The 19,713-nt window shown below is 43.1% G+C and overlaps 2 protein-coding genes and 1 long non-coding RNA gene across 5 annotated transcripts in view; 2 read left to right on the plus strand and 1 right to left on the minus strand.

Moving 5' to 3' along the window:
* LOC309702744 (CD276 antigen-like) overlaps positions 1-8,375 on the minus strand; it is a 132,573-nt gene extending 124,198 nt beyond the window's left edge. For all 3 annotated transcript variants that reach the window (XM_082527380.1, XM_082527378.1, XM_082527377.1), the window contains exon 1: positions 8,115-8,375. The gene's annotated coding sequence lies outside the window, so the exon portion shown is untranslated. The remainder of the gene's footprint in view (positions 1-8,114) is intronic.
* On the plus strand, positions 1,196-11,070 carry LOC309702773. The gene is made up of 4 exons (XR_014275725.1): positions 1,196-1,361; positions 1,821-1,897; positions 5,306-5,665; positions 10,593-11,070. It is a non-coding gene; the product is annotated as an uncharacterized lncRNA (long non-coding RNA).
* Positions 11,071-11,515: 445 nt separating this feature from the next.
* LOC309702687 (uncharacterized protein) lies at positions 11,516-19,477 on the plus strand. Its single transcript, XM_082527300.1, has 2 exons — positions 11,516-11,897; positions 12,026-19,477. The coding sequence occupies exon 2, from the start codon at positions 13,064-13,066 to the stop codon at positions 15,275-15,277; it is 2,214 nt and encodes a 737-aa protein (XP_082383426.1). The 5' UTR covers positions 11,516-11,897; positions 12,026-13,063; the 3' UTR covers positions 15,278-19,477.
* Positions 19,478-19,713: the final 236 nt, after the last annotated feature.

Genomic DNA, 19,713 nt, shown 5'->3' on the forward strand with positions numbered 1-19,713 from the left:
TTTATGATTGTGCTTTTATATGGTGTTTTAAATAATTCTTAATCAATTATTTTGTTGATCATTGAACCTCGTCTCTGGATTGAGTATAGCGAACCTAAGTGCCTTTCTGGTGATTTGGTGTTACTTTCAGTATTCTCTGGGTGAAATTCCCAGGGTGGCGTTGTCTTTTTAAAACTGCAAAGAGTATTTACTTTATATCCCAACCTCGTCTCGCCACACATGCATCAAACGGTTGTTAAAAATAACACAAGTGGACCCCGGTAGCAGATCACTCAGACACGCTTGGTAGTAGTGAAACAGATTTATTTAGAATGAAAAACACAAAAACATTAAGGGGGCGAGGGAGCGCGCACACGGAGACACTCGAGCGTTAGTAAACAGGGAAAGGTGAGATTGGTTGCACACAGATGTTTTACTTTGGCAGCAACTTAAACAACTGAGTCAAATTAACACTTAAATTCAAAACACATAAACCCAAGAAGGTGGTCAGTCTTCTTTTTTTCAGTCTAAAAATTGGAGCGCTTACTTGTCACACATTTACTGAGGACTCGGACGAGGTGCGTGGACCTCGTGGCGGGGTTGGCCATGATAGTGTAGGCGGGCAGGGTGACTGACATCCAAAGGTGACAAACGAAGGAAAGGTAAGGCAGACTGGCGAGCGCTGAAGTGACCCTCAGGTTGTGGACGGCTGGGGTGACAGCGAAGCAAGGTGGCAGTAAAACAGGCGAAAATAATCCCAAAAAGACTTTGATTACTGGAGGATTTCCACACGAAACAGGACTGAGTCATTACCATTTGCTCAGACAATACTCTGACAACAGACTTCTACCACTCCGCTATTTAACAAGTGTGTAGGGAAATGCCGTGAGTCACCCCCCGCGCGCCTGCTACATAATGGGGAACCACAGCAAAACATGCGAAGCAGATGTAACAACAGACAGCTGTAGGGACCGAATGCTTTAAATGTAAAGGATATTTCAGTGATTATTTTGAAATATTGTCAAACGCTGTTACAGATTGTTCGGTTAATAAAGATGAAGTTTATACTAGACCGCGTTTGATTGAGTGTGTTGGACAGCTGTAATTATGAAACGGGCTTGAGACGTGTGCAAATTTGAAAGGGTGGGCAGGGCTTTTCGGCTGAACTAACGAGGAAGTCCTGAAAGTTTTTTCTGCTTGAAAAGCTGCGTCATTTATTTATTCCCCATGTTGGGAGCCATGTGCAGCTGGATGAACAGTCGGAGCTCTGGATGAGCAGAAATGTGGATTCTACCGCAGAACGTTTGAGAGAACGATCAAAGTTTGGGTTTCTTTTTATTGAGGCTGCTTCTGCGTCCGAGTCGGGAAACAAAGACACGACAGTAAGTACATTTGTGTTGAGGCCTGCTGCATCATACAGTGTAATGAAATCTCCCGATTTTCCTGACATCTGTATGCTTTAAAATGGAATGTTATAACAACAGTGGCCTGAAATTGAAACCCACGAAAACATCACAACTAATTGAAAAAAAAAAAAAAAAGTCGTTTGCATTTCTCCGCCTTGCATTGACAGGGCCTAAATTATTTTCTGCTCCTTCCATGTGTTGCTTGCCTGTGTTCCTGCCAGATGTCCAGAAAAGATTTAAAAAAAAAAAAAACAACAACCCCAAAACAACAAAAAAACGTGTCAGAATAAATGTATTACATAACAGCTGATAATCTAAGATGCACTATATAATAAAATACTTGATTGTCTACTGGAGCTGTGATATGAGTTATTTAATAAATGTTGTAAATAATGATGTAGTTAAATGTTCTCGTTCTGCGGTTTCACTCTTTAGGGCTCAATGAAGAATGCCAGGCTGCACAGCTCTCTTCTTCTCAGCATTAACAGCGACTCTCTTCTGTGCTGTAGTCGGTGAGTAGCTCCTAATGTTTCTGTTTCTAATGCATACACATTCTAAAAATAAATGTGTAAGCTAAAAAAATGTCAGTTTAAATTAATTTTTTGAGTTACGACAATTTATTTCAAAATTATATTGAACCCACAAACTATATAAAGTTAAGGGAATTTTGTCTCTACAATCAAAAGTCATTCTAATGAACCCTTACTTACTTTTGAGTAAACACCTTAAAATGTTTTTAAGTCAACCAATTAATATGTTCCTTAACAATTTTTCTACATTATTTAAAAGTATTTAATCTGTTATGCAGTTAATCACAGTCATTACAAAAGTTAATCATTAATCATTTAAAAAAATTAACTTGCTGATTTTCTTCATCATCATTTATTTTAGCGTTTTCTTGTTTTTGCATTTGTAATAGGTTATTAAATAAATTAATCTTAAATAAATTAAGTCAACATTGTCTAAGCAACTAATGATTTTATATGTAACTGTAGATATTTCAACACTTTATGTTTAAACATTGAAAATAAACTTGAAATGTTTTTTCCCCAAAATGTATAAACACATTAGCCTTCAGTAAATCGTTTGTAACATCAAAGTAAATTTACACAATCAGCCTTTATGTGTTTAACGCCACAGTAACAAATGTGTTGAATCTGTAACTCCACTTACAAAAAAAAACATTTAGCAAAAGGACTACCTTCAACCAATTGTTAAATACATGTTAACTTTCTATGCACTCTGAACCTCTTAAAGTCTTGCATCTTTCTTTTATATAATGCAGTAAAAAACATTTAAAATCAGTTTTACACATACAAGACTCAGTTTTCATAACAACATAATTAACAGTATTGTGCAATGCGTAACAGAGTTCTATTATGTGATATTATGCACATGTGTAGAGCACAGCACCTTGGCATGTCCTGTCCCTCAAGGATTTTTGTTCCCTCCACCACACTGATTGTAGTCTTATTGTCAGATCTGGGCGTGTACTGGTCACCAATCAGCACACCAATTTTTTTTAAACACCTGCTTTTCAAGGTTAGCCTTAAACTCTTCAGTATGTTAAAGAAAATCTAAAAAAAGGTTAGTGGATTATATCATACACTGTTATCCTAACTAAATCTTAATTCATTTAGATCATCAGTTTAGTTCTTATTTATTTTTTAAAATTACGATATCATAATACAAGTCAATAAAAACAGATTCACTATTTTTTTGTTTTATATTCCTCCCAAAGCAGATGTTTGGTTAATATATCTAACTCAAGTTATAATAATTAATTAGAAATTTCCAGTTTGTTATTAAATTTGTTTCCCTCTTCCACTTCTACTTCTATTTTGTCATGCAGACACTGAAATGATTAAGTGAAGCCCTAATTTCCTTATTTAAAAATTTTAAGGAGCCTTTTGCAATGGCCAACACCTATGCTGAATGGGCCACTGACATGTGTGTGATATGGGGCGATTATTGATCAAGATGTGACCTAAAGTGACTAAGACGGAATCATGATGAAGGGTATGCAGTTCTGAATAAATGGGTTTTGCAACATGATTTCAAAGTTGTGAGAGAGTGACTCACATTCATTCCTATGGGCAATTTATTGTTTCCAATTAACCTGTCCCCACCACTAACTGCCTGTCTTTGAACTGTGAGAGGAAGCGGGAGTACCTGGGGAGAACCCAAACAAACATGTAAAACCCACACAGAAATTGGTGGAATTGAACCCAGGCCATTCATGCTGTGAGACAATAGTGATAACCACCAAGCCAACCAAACTCCATGAAAAGGTTCTCTTCCAGGTTCAGTGGGTACTTCGATTGTGCCATTTAAGAAAAAACTCTAAGTATTGAAATAAGTATAAACCAACAAATTGAATTTTGAAGCCAAAGTTTTAATAATTATCATACTTCAAGACGCATGTCATTGATCTGCCCGATTCTCACTTCCCTTGATGAAACTACATCCATCAGTTTTGGGGTCCAGTGGTCAAGTTTAGCCATAAAAGTAGATTCAAGGCTTGCAGTGGTTATTTCCCCGAGAAACTTCGACCATTTTTACAAAAAAATGTCAGGCTTCACAAATATTTTCTTTTCAAAGCACACATTGCTTATGTAAAGTTTTAATGGCAAGTAGAGTCACATAGTCTTTGCCAGGATCATACTACTGAAAGCTTATTAACATATTCCCATATAGTCTGGTGGTTAAGCCTTCTGGTTTCCACCTAGGCGGCCTGGGTTTGACTCCTGGGAACTGTTTACATAATTTTGTTAGGAATTAATAAAGGATTCTGATATCATTAATATTGTCATATTAACATAGTATTTCCAAAAACGCAACTATTCCAAGAAAGGTAATAGTGATAGATACTGGTCTTAAGATCAAGAGCGATACTTCAGTTAAGCTTTATCACAAATGGTAAATGGCCTGTATTTATATAGCGCTTTACTAGTCCCTAAGGACCCCAAAGCGCTTTACATATCCAGTCATCCACCCATTCACACACACATTCACACACTGGTGATGGCAAGCTACATTGTAGCCACAGCCACCCTGTGGCTGACAGCACTGACAGAGGCGAGGCTGCCGGACACTGGCGCCACCGGGCCCTCTGACCACCACCAGTAGGCAACGGGTGAAGTGTCTTGCCCAAGGACACAACGACCGAGACTGTCCGAGCCGGGGCTCGAACCGGCAACCTTCCGATTACAAGGCGAACTCCCAACTCTTGAGCCACGATCGCCCCCACAAGCGTAACCGAAATAGTTTACAATATAATATAATGTGTTAGGCAAGTTTTATAAAGACAGAACGTGTGAGGCAAACAGACCAACTCTACAGGACCCCTTCTCACAGACGTATTCACAGTTTAAAGGCTTCTAACTCTGTTTAAAAAAAAAAAAAAAAAGAAAGTGATTGAAATTAGATAGCAAAATTTATAATATATGTATATAAGTCTTATCCATTCATATGCTAAAGTTCAAAATGGCTAAATAACATTGCTAAATAGTAGCATTACTTACATGTGGTAGTGCAATATTAGGTTGATGTAATTACCAAAATTATTAAGTCAACAGAACCCAAAAGCTCAGAAGACGTATCTCAATAATAAATTTGAGTTTTTCTGTTACAGCCATGCATTTAATCAAGTGGTGGTAACAGGTTTGATGAATTGTTTTTAGGGTGTGTACATGTACACATACAGACATGTACATACTTTAAACCTTTAAAAAAATGTATTTAGATTTATTTTCTTTAGAGCAGTCTAACTTCTGAGCTTGTTAGTGTGCTTAATGAATTTGAACGCCCAGTCTAACGGCTTGATTTGTCCGCTATTTGCTTATATACTCATTTAGTTTTGAGCATTTTTTTTAATTACTCCTAATTATTCTGTGTTGGTTTCTTTTTAACCCCTGAAGGTCAGACTAAATTCACTGTGAGTGCAAAACAGGAGGTCTACCGTGCAGAAGAAAACACTAACGTCACGATGATCTGGCTGCTCCATTTTGACACGAACAGGCCTCCTGACTCCCTGCTAATAGACCTAATGAATGTGAGAAGGACGACACAGATTTTCTTCTATGACAGTGAGAGTGACACTGAAGTGTACCCAGATGAGAACTACAGAGGGCGACTACATTGTAATCCACGGCTAGCCAGGAAAGGACGGCTTGAATGTCTTTTAACTGATGTGAGGCTCAACGATACGGGGACATACGACTGTGTGATTGTCCTTAACAGAGAAAGTAGCTACAAAACATGTGACCTCAATGTTAAAGGTAAGACGACATCACCATCTCCTTTGTTGGTATCCAGGACAATAACTAGACAGGAAAGAAATATTTTGACCTGAATAATCAAGGGATACCCAATTAGTGTGTTTCTTACACTAAGGGACATTTTTCCAGCTTTATCACAGTCAAAAAATAAATGAATAAAAAGAATAAACAAATGTGTCATTTCAGGTTGGGAAAATTCACAAACTGTATATTAAAATATCTACATAGCCAACTTAATACTACTTAATACTTTAAAGGTATCTCCTTGAATGAAACGGTAACTAAACCCCATGCTATATTATCAAAATATAATATTAGAATTGCAATGAATGTACTCTGTTTGAATCTGCTTATGTAGGATACATACAGTAAATTTTATAGATTTTTTTTTTCGTGCTACCTACATTGTAGAGAGTAACTTTACCTCCACTCCTAAAAAGAGAAATTAGTATGGTATTACAGTGGGATTCAGCAGGTGGGGGGACCCTAAGACCTGTGTAGTGTCTCAGCATGGGGAAAATAATCACAACTTACATAATTAATATGAGCTTCAGTAGGTTTTCTTAGTGTACATGATGTGTTCAGCTGACCTGCTGCTCTTTGCGGGTTTACACAACTGAATTCAACAAGTAAGCAGTTTCACATGCCATCTTGGCTAATGCCCATCAACTACACTCACAATATATGGAGAGATGACCCAAATGCAGGACTCCAGGCTGGCTAAGAAGGTTTTATTACAGCGATATGAGGAACAGGTAAATGTGCAGGGATGGTTTGGGTCCTGGCCTCCCTAACCCTAGGAGCAGGAACAGGCGTAGGAACTCCCTGGACACCAGCCCTCCCCACCCGAGGAACAGGTACGGGTGAAGGAGTGGACTGTGTCTCAGCTGCCCTCGCTCTGGGAGCAGGCGATGGCTGGACACTAGTTGCCCCCACCTGAGGAACTGGCACAGACATGCTGAGCCCTAGCCCCTCTAGGAACCAGGACAGGGACTGGCTGTGCCCTAGCCACCATAAGCCAGGAAACTAAAGTAGTAGTAGTAGGTTGGGTCTGAACCACTCTGCAAGCAGAAACAGGCAGTGAGAGAGGTTCTGGCATGACCACAGGAGGAGAAAAATGATCAGGTTCAAAGTCGTAAATGTCCTTCGTGAAAGCCTCAGAGGGCGGAACAGTCTTTATGGATGTAGCTGGGTACTGAACAGTCACTAGCGCTTTAGCAGAGTGAACAGAATCTTTGACTTGGGGTGAGCAGGAGGATGTCTATATCACTCACCCAAGGGAAGTGCTCTGCATGAGAAGAGCAATAGCAGCGGGAGCCTTGCCTCCCCTTGGCGGAGGGAGCAGAGAAACTGGGTGATTAGTCTCTGGAGAGCCCAGACAGGAGGCAGAGTTGCTGAGCCATGTCAAGGAGGAAAAGCTGGCATGAACCATGGTTTCCACCTCAGTTTCCTTTCCAAAAAGGAAAGCGCTGACTACTGCAGCTCATATTTTTCAGAATCCGCTGGGTCCATTCCGTGTTCGAGTCACAGGTCTCGTCATTCTGTCATGTTCAGTGGGTGGAAAATGGAGAGAGGACCCAAATGCAGGGGCATTGAGGGCTTAAAAGAACTGGATAATGAGGAGGGTTGGTGTTACGCCCAGGGCTGGACTGGGACAAAAAATCGGCCCGGGAATTTTGACTAGAGACTGGCCCACCAGGATAAAGATTGAAAATGTGACGTCATTCAGGGGTAAAACCGCAAAGGATTCTGGGAACTTGTGGCAAGAGGTACTAGCGATAAAAAGAAACCCAAAAAATGCCAAGAAGCTGCTGTATTATTAACTGCAATAGCCGGTCGCATGACAGCCACGGGAAGCCGACGGGTAAAGAGATCGTTTTTTTTTTTTTTTTTTTTTTTTTTTTTATCGGATTACGTCGTTGAAGAGAAATTTTTTTTAAGCCATGTTTCCGAAGTAAGAGCCGACAGATGGTCTGGATATACCAAATATAACGTCTCAGAACACTCCAGCTCACATGTTAGTCTGCTCCAAGCATTCCCACAAAGGTCAGTCTTCTGTTGTAGTTAATACGTCATTTTTCTTAACATAATTGGTGATATAGGTTACAAGCAAGTCTGGCGCTGAACAGAAATTGTCGCGCTATGCTCCTTTATTTATTGTGCATAAATAGTGAATTGTCCTGACACAATATTGCGTTTCGCTTCTGTTATTGCCATGGTACATTGACAAAAACATATACTTTTATTCACAGGGTAAAACAGTTGTTTTGTATCACTAATTGTCCAGTACGATTACAGCATACAATATTATTGTCATTGCTACATTTCTGTAATGCTACCAGAAATTATTTCCACTACTAATTAATTACCGTTGAGCTCAAAGGTTATATTAATAAACGGTTAACGAATGTGTATTTATGAAGACGATTTGTGAGACTGGTAAACTTACCTTTGTTCGTATGATGGTCTTTCGTTCTACACGGTGCATTTCAAGGTCCTGTACCCATCCGTCGGTAAACTGTACCTGGGCTTGTTGCAGTGACCTGAAGTTACTAAACTTCATGAGTGTATGCACTCACTCCAAGAACCGTATAATTATAAATATGAGCGTGGTGAAAGTTGGGCAGCACGCTGACGTCTTTTGTCCACTCTGTGTGCTCGTAAGGGTCTGACCCTTTCACTGGTTTGATTTTTTTTCCTCGTATTTTTCTTTGTCTTTTCGTCGAGTCTGTCTTTGTTGTCTTTGTTGTTCTCCTTTTGTTTTGTACATTCCTTTTTTGTGCGGCAAAGAAAAAACAAGAAGGTATTGGAACCGGAGAATGAACGTTTTGCGGTGCTGCAAATGCTTGCATTTGATGCGGTACTTGGATTGTTTTGCCACGAGTTCCCGGCATGCAATGCGCGAAAATCACGTGATTGCTAAACAAGGGGGAGGGTGCATCCAGCCTCCTCGGCTGTAATTGGTCCAGCCCAGAGTCGATCGTGACCAATTGGCCCATCCAACACCTTTCATTATATATACCCTTCCTAAAAAAAAAAAAAAAAAAAAAAAATCCATCGGCCCATAAAAACAAAAAATCGCCAGCGGCCCACCGGGCAAGTGCCCGGTATGCCCGATGGCCAGTCCAGCTATGGTTACGCCCCTAGTCTAGGCGTGTAGGGACGCACATAAGGTTGGAGGAGAGAGAGACAAATCCCCGCCCTGGTTCCCAAGCCAAACATCCAAACCAGTTGTGAGTAAAAAGGTGATTTTATTTAAGGAAAAGAAGCATAGCTCCAGGGTGAGCCCAGGCCAAAATAATAAACAAAACCAACTAAGTCCCACCAGAGAAAAACTAACTAAACCCTAGGAAAGAAACAGAACAAACAAATGACAGAGCTATCCCTCACTCCCTACCCGGAAAACAGGAGAAAACGGTTCCAAAAGAAAAGGCGGCTCACCCCTTCCGCTTCAGCCCAAGAGTGCCTACGCTCTCAGCTAATGCACTAGGAGCGGCTTTCACAATTCACGCTCACACAAATACACAATAAAAATACAGGCTGGGAAAACCAGGGTCAGGGCCGCGTCGGCTGTCAAGCTACTCGCTCGCTCCACTCTCTCTCCCTCTCCCTGTGGATCTGTCAGAGCGGCTTTTTGAAGGTAGTCACCCGCTCCATGGTCCAATCAGCCGCTCACTACTCTTCATTAGGGGAGGGACCTGGAAAGAGTCTTAAGCACAGTACAGAAACACAGAAAGAAAACAGCCCACACAGGGTCCTCATGGCCACAGCCGTAACAGTTGGAAATAGGTGAGAACACAGCTGGAATAAATCTAACTAGTGACCCTAATGACCCAGACAAAGTAGAACTAAACATAATGCACAAAGACAAGAGGTTATCACAATAAAACTGGAAACATACATGGGAAACTTAGTGACAAAAGTCCAAATGGAAAACACTAGGTCAAACACTGAGGTACCCTGACAGATGTGCACATACATTTTTTTTTAATGCACGGCAGAACAAGAGCACAATGGTAAGGTGCAATCTCTATCAAAGAGAGAAACAACTGGAGATTACTGTACTAGCCAAGCTACTGCTGGCTCCAGTTTCACTGCTCTGAGATCAGTGATCAGTCTGCACTTATTGTGGAAACAGGTAGCATTTGCAAGTATAGAAGCACCTTCATTTATCATCATAACTCATGAGTATGTATTATGTTAGAAACTTTTAATACCTTGTTTAGCACATGATTAATGAAAGCTTTGCTGATGGAGAGGGTAACTCCTGCCATGTCTGGTTAAACCACTTTATAGTTTCACTAGCCCCGCCCACTCAAGATCAACGTGGGCTGTACACTATATCGCCAAAAGTATTTGCTCATCTGCCTTCACATACATATAAACTTGAATGACATCCCATTCTTAAACCACAGGGTTTAATATGATGTCAGTCTACCCTTTGCAGCTGTAACAGCTTCAACTCTTCTGGAAAGGCTTATCACGAGGTTTAAGAGTGTTTATGGGAATTTTTGACTATTCTTCCAGAAGCACATTTGTGAGGTCAGACACGTTGGATTAAAAAAAAAAATACACATAATTTATGTGCAGCTAACATAACTGTGTGATGTCATAATGTCAAAATGGACCCAATTCTCATAGAAATGTTTCCAGGACCTTGTTGAATCTATGCCATGAAGAACTGAGGCAACTCTAAAGGCAAACGAGGGTTCAGCCTGGCAGCAAGATGTAATGAGTGAAATGGCCAGTTTGTGGTTTTTGGAAATTGTTTTCACACACCGAGGAAACGTAATAAAGAAGTTGTGTTGTGTAATCCTAGTGCTTAGTCTGTACCAGCTTCTCCATTTTTTTTTAACTAGTGACTAGGTTTTCTCAGAAGTTCATATTTATTGATCCTGTCACTCATGCTTGTTCAATGTCTTCCCAGCTGCCTTCAAAACACCTGTGGCAGAGACATCAACACCAGTGAAGAGTGGAAGGAACAGCCTATATGCAGTGCCAGCTTTGTTTATAGTGGCGATTTTTGTACTTTTCCTTTAGTAAATAACTACTGTCTATTTATGTGAAGTAGCAGCCCATTACAGATCACTCCTGAGACTGTAATGAGGCTGCTGACAGTTTTTTGAAGTATTGTCAAAATTCCTCAGAGCTGTACCACAGAGCAGTGCACACTTACATCATCCTCCACTGTCCCATATTTAACACAAACTTATGCACTTTTATTCCCAAGTTTGTTTTGTTTTTTCAGTGATTTTTCCATTTTTTTTTCCTCTCTGACCTGCTGCATCCCATGTTGATATGTTTAGGCTAAAACATGTGGAAAAGAGAAGTTTAATCATCACTTCACCCAAAAATACTATTTATCCCAAATCTGAAACATGTTAGTTCATCCTAGCTGGATTGTTATTCACATCACAACATTGTCATTATTCACACAATGTATTTATTTTTCATTGGTACAATGTGTGACTAGCATTTGTGCTAGTCACACATTGTACCAAACCATAAACTGAAAGTAAAAGGGTTAGCAGCTGCTTTGTTATAGTTCTTACAATTTTAATGCTACCTCAGCTTTATAAGTTCTGAAGGAGTTAAAAAATATGCTGTTAATTAACTCTGGTGCTAATGGAGCTCCTTCAGTTTACATATAAGTGTTTTTGTATCGGCTTCTGTTTGCAAACCATCTTCTTCTATGGAGCAGTTTAGACTTGATAAAGGTTTATGTGCAGTAGAGGTCTGCGCGGGAATGTTTTTTTTAGTCCCGCTCCCGCCCGCTCCCGCAAGGTTTTGTACCGCACCCGACCGCTCCCGCTGTATATTCAGTCTTTGTTCACCCGCTGCTGAAGAAAATATAATCTGATCACACATTATTCAGCTTTAAATATTGTTCAGCTTTAAAGTTACTGTGCAACTGTGTAATAAAAATGTGTGCTCACGACTTTGGCCTTGAGAGCGATAAGAAGCGATCGCCTCATCCTGCAGGCGAAAGATATCTGCAAGCGAAGAACACCCAAGGCCGCTTTCCTTTTATGGAGTTGTTTTTCTGCTAATGCAGCACTTTCCTCACAACCCCCTCCTGTAAGTTTTAGAGAATATATACCCATCCTCACAGAAAATATTGGGAATCTCTTGATGTGAGCTGTTTTTGAGAGGTTGTCTCTGCCTCAATAAAAGTTCACTGATTCCCCCATCTGCTGCAGGTGTCCGGTTGTCTTCATTCTCCGCCAGCCTGGTTAAGTCAATTCCTCCTTAACATCTAAAAGAACCTATTTAATGAAGGAAGACGGGTTCACTTTGTGTTTAATATTATTCTATTGCTGTTGTTTTTTTATATATCCTTCAATTGGCGTCACGGAACAGGATCCGCTCCAGGCCAAACTGGAACGGGGGGGAGGACATCAGCCGTGGTCTGAGTGAACGGAGTTTGGACAAAAGCTGTGTGCACACAAAAACAAGGTAAGCAGACCTTTTATTTCTGCTATATTGAACATTATAAAAATACTTAGTGTCCAAACTCCTAGTAATTCATAACCAAAATTGTCTGGCTTACTTAAGGCTTGCTGAGAATCAGACAAGTGAATAAGAAATAAGTGAATAAGTGAATAAAGATAAGAGTGAACTGAGGTCTGACCACGGTTGCGGCCGACGGGTCGCTCTCCGGTGTCGGATAAATACCTCAGCAGGTCTGGGACCTTGAAAGGGTTTATTAGTAACGCCTTTCTAAACAAATTAAAAGGTTAAAGGCCTTGAGAATATTTTTTAGTAATATTCTCTAAACTACAGAAGGGTTAGGAAGGCCCAGAGGACTTTATTAGAAAAGATCCTCTAAAACTTAAAAAGGAGAAGTACTGGTTGGAGTCCAAAGGAGGGGTCCCTTTGATCAATAGGAGAAAACGGATCTCTTCTTAAAACCCCGATGATTTTAGTGTTTTAAATGTTTTGATGTTCTGTTTGATATTGGACACACATAAATACACGCTGAATGCTTGCTGTGGAACACTGGGCAGGACAGTTTGGTTCTCCGTGTTCACAGATTACACAATTAAAGGAACTAGGTTCCTCTTTTGGTTAAAATAATACACCACACATAGAATTTTTTTTACACATTTATTACATACATAAGGAGGGTAATGAGTGACTGCAGGTAATGTATGAAGTGTGAATGAGACGTGTGAACAAGGTGACAACCAACTAGCACCCCTATCAGGAAGCTCTAGGCAAGGTTACCCGCCAGACTCCGGTTTGGTAGAAGCTTGGTAACACCTGAAGGGATATTTCAGTGCTGACTCACCTTTAAAGCAGCGCCCCAGCTGATTAGTGCCTAACAGAGGCAGAAACCCAGCTGGTCCAAATTCTCCTTTAAAATCAATAAAAGAACACTCCTCCATTGACAGTAAAATGGATGGAGAATTAGATCGACAAACTAATGATGATGGTTGGGGTCCCGGTGTTATTCTTAGCACATTGGGAGAACAATTAACATGTGTTGAGACAGTCATCAACTCCACACACCAGCCTAAAGAAGCAAAAAAGCAGAAAGAGTCATTGAGGAAAACAGCTGAAAGGTTAATGAAAGAAAAGGGAAAGAATGAGGGGAGTAGTGGTAATTGGGGAATAATTTGGCAGAATAAGGCTATGCAGGCAAAAGAGAAAGAGGAAGAAGCCAACTCAGCAGCAGCAGGTGCAGGTGTGATAAGCGGGGTGAGACACAGAAAGGAAGCAGATAAGCACGCAGGCCGCAAAGCTAAATTTAATCACTGGGTGTGTTTATGGGAAACTGCAAAACCACACATGAAGAAAAATAGGTCTCAGCCACCTCCCTATTCTGCCTCAGTCCAGACTCCTCCCTCAGCAGGCATATATCCGGTACTTAATATCTCTGGTGGAATAATGACTATTGGAGAAGAACCGCCCGTAGCTCCAACTCCCATAGATACCAAGCATTTTTGCCCAGGAAGCTCCTCTCTGTCGGCGACACCCTCAGCTAGTAGTAGAGCCCCCTCTTCCATGTCCCATTGTTCTGGAACCGGATCTGAGGGCCTAACTGACCCATTTGCGAGCGCACCATTTGCGGTTCGAATGAACAGACAGGAACCCACTGAACAACAATTAACTGATCTAGAAGCAGCATTACGCAGCTGCTTAAATGAACATAGGTCAGTGGTCCAGGTGAATAATCGTGTTGCGTCAGCCCCTCTTTCCCGGTCCAACCCCTTTGCCAGCACTCCTGTCGCTGTTAAAGGAGATCTGACCGCTACTGCAAAAACTGAGCCTGGCACTTCACCAAATGTCACAGTTACCATGTCTTTGGTGGGCCGTCAGGATCCGGAAACACAGATGAGTTTAGCCCACGTTTTTGCTGACACTGCTACCCCACCAGGCGGGGGAGAAACTGAGGATACTGATGATGAACTCAGTGACCTTAACAATACACCCCCCTCTACCCCTCACAGTTTAGGATATCAGACTAGATCTAAGGGCCCTGTGCCTCAGCCTCCAGGCATGTTTCCCCTGGTCCAGACTAAAGCGCAACGTAGACCAGTGTATCAACCTTATTCATTCGGAGATGTCCAGGCCCTAGTGGACAAACTCCCTGACATAATGGAGGGAGGGAATGCCTGGTTAGCTGGTTTGGATAAATACACAGCTGGACAGGACCTCGCACTGGGAGATTTTAGAGCTATTATAACTAGGTGCACATCCCGATCTCAGGCAGCGGATCTGGAACAAAATGCGGGTACTACCACGCATGAGAACGAGGTGCCACTAATGCAGGCCTTGAGGTTTATTGGACCGGCCCTGCGCAAACAATTCCCACCCAAAAATCAAGGCACCTTACAGAAATTTAAATGGGAGGAAAAGCAAAATCCCACCCATTATCTAAATCAGGCTGTTGAAGACTGGGTGAACCATACAGGTCATCACCCCAGTAGGACTTGTTCACAGAGCATGTGGTTTAGAAGGGCGGTGCTGAGGGGCATTCCGGAGTCAGTAAGCCAGAAAATGGAGGATAATCCTGATTTGCAGGACTGTGACTTTGCAATCTGGAAGAAACATTTGATTTTTAATCTTAACAAAGTGCAGATTAAGTCTGATGATAAAGCGGAGAGCGTCGAAGATTTACAGTTGCAACTGTTGAAGGTTCAGCTGCAGAAAGCGAAAAACGACCTGGGTGGAAAAGGTGACAAGCCTAAAAAGCAGCTTGTGGCCGCCGCGGCTCCCCCTCCTGGTCCAGTTGCCCCTGATTTGTATCCGAACCCGTGGCCAGCTGATCCACAGCCCCCCCAGTATGGTGCTTATCACGCCCCGGCCCCTTATGGGCAGAGAGGTTCCCCATTTGGAGGAAACAGAGGTGGTTTCAGGGGAAGAGGTCAGATGGGAGGTGGTAGGGGAGGCCAGATGTATGTTTGTTTCCGGTGTGGACAACCTGGACACTGGGCTAAAGCGTGCCCTTTGAACCCGGCTGCTGGAAGAGGCAGGGGAGCCCGTGGTGGGCCCTATCAGCATCCTGGCCACAGAGGTGGACCTCGTGGTGCTTTAGTTGAAGTGCCCCCGGCCCCACAGATGCCTGTGATGGGGTGGGAGTACTACGAGGGTGGTCCCCAGCTATAGGACACCCCACAGACTGCCCAGGACAGTGAAGGGACAACGGCGGACCCTATGCTGTCCATAACTGTAGATAAAAGAAGAAGCAGCTTTTTAGTGGACACTGGAGCTACGTACTCCACCATTAAGGATGTTGCTCGTGAAAGACTTACTGACACAGTGATTACAGTGGTGGGCATATCTGGGGAACCTAAAACTCTGCCTTACACCGTGCCCCTCCCCACAACGGTTGGAGATCAGACTTTGTTACACAGCTATGTTTGTTCAAAACAGGCGCCTGTGAATTTACTGGGAAGAGACTTGTTGATTAAATTAGGAGCCACAATACTCTGCTCTTCGCAAGGCCTAACTGTAACTCTCCCTACTGGGGTTGTGCTTCCCTGTTCTGATGGGCCAGAGGGAGGTGGTCAGTTTCTGCTGCAACCCTCCTCCTGTTTAGCGGACTCTGCTGACATCTACTGGGCATTATTGGAAGTTGAAACACCTGCTGAACCAGGAGTTTGGACTGCTTTTCAGCAATGGCGGCCGTGGCTCTCACTCCTGCATCCTTATGTCCCTCCCCCTGACCCACCTCATGTTACACTGTTTTATGACAGGCATGACACCACCTGGTACCAGCACATGTTCCAAGAGCAGTGTGAGGGGCGGGCTTGGTCTCTGAACATGTCGTGCATTTTTGCGGCACCGGAGGGAGTGGCAGCAGCGGTTACTTTTACAACAGATCAATTACAGTGGTACATGATGTCTGATGAGGCAGCTCCCCATGTGTCACTGGCCTTACATCCTGGACACCAGGCTAAGGAGCTGGGTGGAATGGTTAAACGTTCCCTTGCGGCCACTGACTGGACACCTACAAAACTCCCACAGGTTTTGTTTTCTCCATCTACCAAGACATACCAAATTTTAAATGATTGCTTTAATTCCGCAACACTGCAACATGGAGTAGTCAGCGGGTCACATGGCAGAGAACACACAGACCACTGTGATGCTGCGCCTTTACTCGACTCTCTTCCAGATTGTTTGTGGTCCCTTGGACCCACAGATGTAGGTTTAGTTGATGTGGAGCCAGTCTCTTTTCAACTGTCATCTGCTACCCCTTTGTGGCAGCCTCAGTACCCACACAAACCGGAGGCTGAGGCTGGGATTGCAGAAACAATTTCTGGTTTGGTCACTGCCGGTGTCCTGGAGCCCTCCTGCTCTAAGTGGAACACGCCCATCCTACCCGTTGAGAAAAAAGGCACGGGGAAGTTCAGAATGGCACATGATTTGAGAAGGATTAATGCCTTACTTGGCACTCCTACTTTGCCTGTGCCTAATCCTTATGTTGCCTTGACCAACCTCCCACCATCTCATGCCTGGTTCACCTGCATTGACTTGGCTAATGCCTTTTTCTGCCTCCCACTTCGTGAGTCACTGCGTGACATTTTCTCATTTACATTTAGAGGCCGACAATGGCGTTACACTCGCTTACCACAGGGATTTGCCCTCTCCCCAGGACTGTTTAATCAGTGTTTGAAAGAACTTTTACAAACCTGCCCACTACCATCTGACTGTATGTTAATACAATATGTGGATGACCTTTTACTGTCTGCTCCCACGGCTGACATCTGTTTGGAGGCCACCAGAGTGGTACTTCAACACCTGGCCAACACAGGTTTTAAAGTGAGCAAAACCAAACTACAGATTGCAAGAAAACAGGTTTCTTTTCTAGGCCGCATGGTCTCACAGTCCGGTATTTCCTTGTCCCCAGAACACAGGAACTCCATTTTGCACCATCCAAAACCTCTAACTGTAAAAGACATGTTGTCATTTTTGGGCCTAACTGGTTACAGCAGGACCTATGTCCCAGACTATGTTGGCCTTACTTCCCCTTTGCGCGCTTTGGTAAATGAACAAGGCATGAGAAACCTCTCCGCTCCCCTCTCATGGACTACAGAAACAGAACAGGCGTTTATAAAGTTAAAACAACAGCTTTCTGTCGCCTCTGACCTTGCTGTGCCAGATTATGCTTTGCCTTTTCATCTTGATGTTTCTGGAACTGGAACCCATATCAATGGTATCCTGTTCCAGAAAAAAGGGGGAGAGAGAAAAGTGTTGACATATGTAAGCGTAATGCTTGACAACACTGAAAAACGCCACCCACCGTGCACACAACACGTTTCTGGACTTGCAAAAATCATTCAGAAAACAGCACACATAGTGATGAACCACCCACTAAAAATTTTGACATCACACAGTGTGGTGGCCTACGTCTCCTCACAGGCCTTCACACTCACTTCACTCAGGCAGAGACGCCTCAGTACCATTTTGGAAGCACCACACATCACCTACTCACATGAAGGCATAAACATGGCTGATCACATGGGATCTGGGGAACCACATATGTGTGAAGAGGTTGTGCAGGTACAGGAGAAAATCAGGCCAGATTTGCAGGCAGAACCTCTAATGGATGCAGAAAAAGATTGGTTCACAGATGGATGTTGTTTCAGAACTGAAAGTGGAATGTTGAAGGCTGCATGGGCAATAGTGGAACAGACAGACATGAGATGGAAAACAGTGAAGGCAGAGCAGTTGACAGGACAACAGTCTGCACAGAGAGCTGAACTGAGAGCGGTGATTGAAGCCTTAAGGATGGGAAAGGGACAGAAAGTGAATATATACAGTGATTCAGCTTATGCTGTGGGAGCAGTGCATGTGGAGCTCAAGCAGTGGCTAAGAGCTGGTTTTTTGACAGCCAGCGGAAAGCCTATTAAACATGAGATAGAAATGAGGGAATTAGCGGAAGCACTGTTGTTACCTGTTAAGGTGGCAGTGGTAAAATGCAAAGGACACAGTGCCGGATTGGATTTAGTGGCATTAGGTAACAAACAGGCCGACTTAGTAGCTAAGCAGACAGCTGGTTACTTACCCTCCCTGATTATGGTAATGGACCCAGAAGCCACACCCCCTCCAGAAAGACCACCCATACAACTAGGCCTAGCCACAATCAGAGAGTTACAGGACAAAGCCAGCCCCCAGGAAAAATCATTATGGGTAACAAGAGGGGCCACAAACACAGATGTCTGGCGTGGCCCAGATGGAAGGCCCATTCTACCGCCAGGGGTCAGACAGACAGCAATGGAAGAGGCACATGGAGTAGGGCATGTGGGACCTGCACAAATGATGAGAAATTTAGCCGTCTGGTGGCACCCTTATCTAAAAGACATGACAAAATACATGGTTAAAACCTGTAAGGAGTGCAACCAATTTGGAATCAAGCCCGCCTTCAAGCCAATAGCAGGGTACTTCCCCATCCCACTTTGCCCAGGGAAAGAAATAATCATTGATTACACAGACATGGTGGACAGAGTAGGTAGTTACAGGTACCTGCTGGTGGCTGTGGATGCATTTTCAGGTTGGCCAGAAGCCTGGCCGACAGCAAGTGAAAACAGTAGAACTGTGGTGAAGTGTCTGATTAATCATTATATACCACAGCATGGGTTTCCCGAGGTCATAAGGTCGGACAATGGTTCACATTTCAGGAACCACGATCTGCAGAGGGTTGAAGCCGCATTAGGTTTGAAACATAAGTTTGGCTCAGTTTACCACCCCCAGTCCCAGGGGAAAGTGGAAAGGATGAATCAAACTCTAAAAACTAAATTGGCTAAAATCTGTGCACAGACCAAATTAGATTGGGTTAAGGCATTGCCTCTTGCATTAATGTCCATAAGATGCTCAGTAAATCAAACCTCTGGTTACACTCCATTTGAGTTGGAGCATGGCAGGCCTTTTCCTGGCCCCTCCTCTCGCCTGGTAATGTCGGATGAAGCTGATTCAGACCTCGATCCGAGGACATATTATAACATGCTCCGCAGTTTTGTTGCCCAGTATTCCTCACAGGTCGCTGAAAGAAACCAGCAAGAGCTGAGAGAGGCGGCTACACCTGGAATGGACTACGTCCTCCTGAAAGTCACAAAGAGAAAGTGGGCTGAGCCTCGCTGGACAGGCCCTTACCGCATAACAGAGCGGACCTCCCACGCTGTCAGGCTCGAAGGTAAAGGTGACACCTGGTTTCATTACACACAGTGCGCTGCTGCCACCGAACCAGGAAGAACCTTGAGAGAGGTGCAGAAGGACCTGTCAGAAGGAGCTGCAACAGCATCACCAACCACTTGAGGGAGCCAAAGCTCAACCTACAAGCCGGCTGGTTACAAAAGGGGGTGTTCTTCATACTTAACTAAACATTTTTTATTTTTAACATCTTTTATGACTTTGCTTTTATATTGGCTTGAGTTTTTAAGATTTACATTTTACATTGCAATAGTTTTAACCGCTGAAAGCTCATTTAAAGTTGTGTCACTGATACTTTTTGTTGCTCTTTAACTCCTAGAACACGCCCTTGGCGAGGTGGGGGGAACTGGACCACCTTTCTGTGCCCGATCATCCTCTATTAGACGACATCC

This window comes from Aulonocara stuartgranti, assembly GCF_965226115.1.
Source record: "Aulonocara stuartgranti genome assembly, chromosome: 3".
Taxonomy (NCBI): Eukaryota; Metazoa; Chordata; class Actinopteri; order Cichliformes; family Cichlidae; genus Aulonocara; species Aulonocara stuartgranti.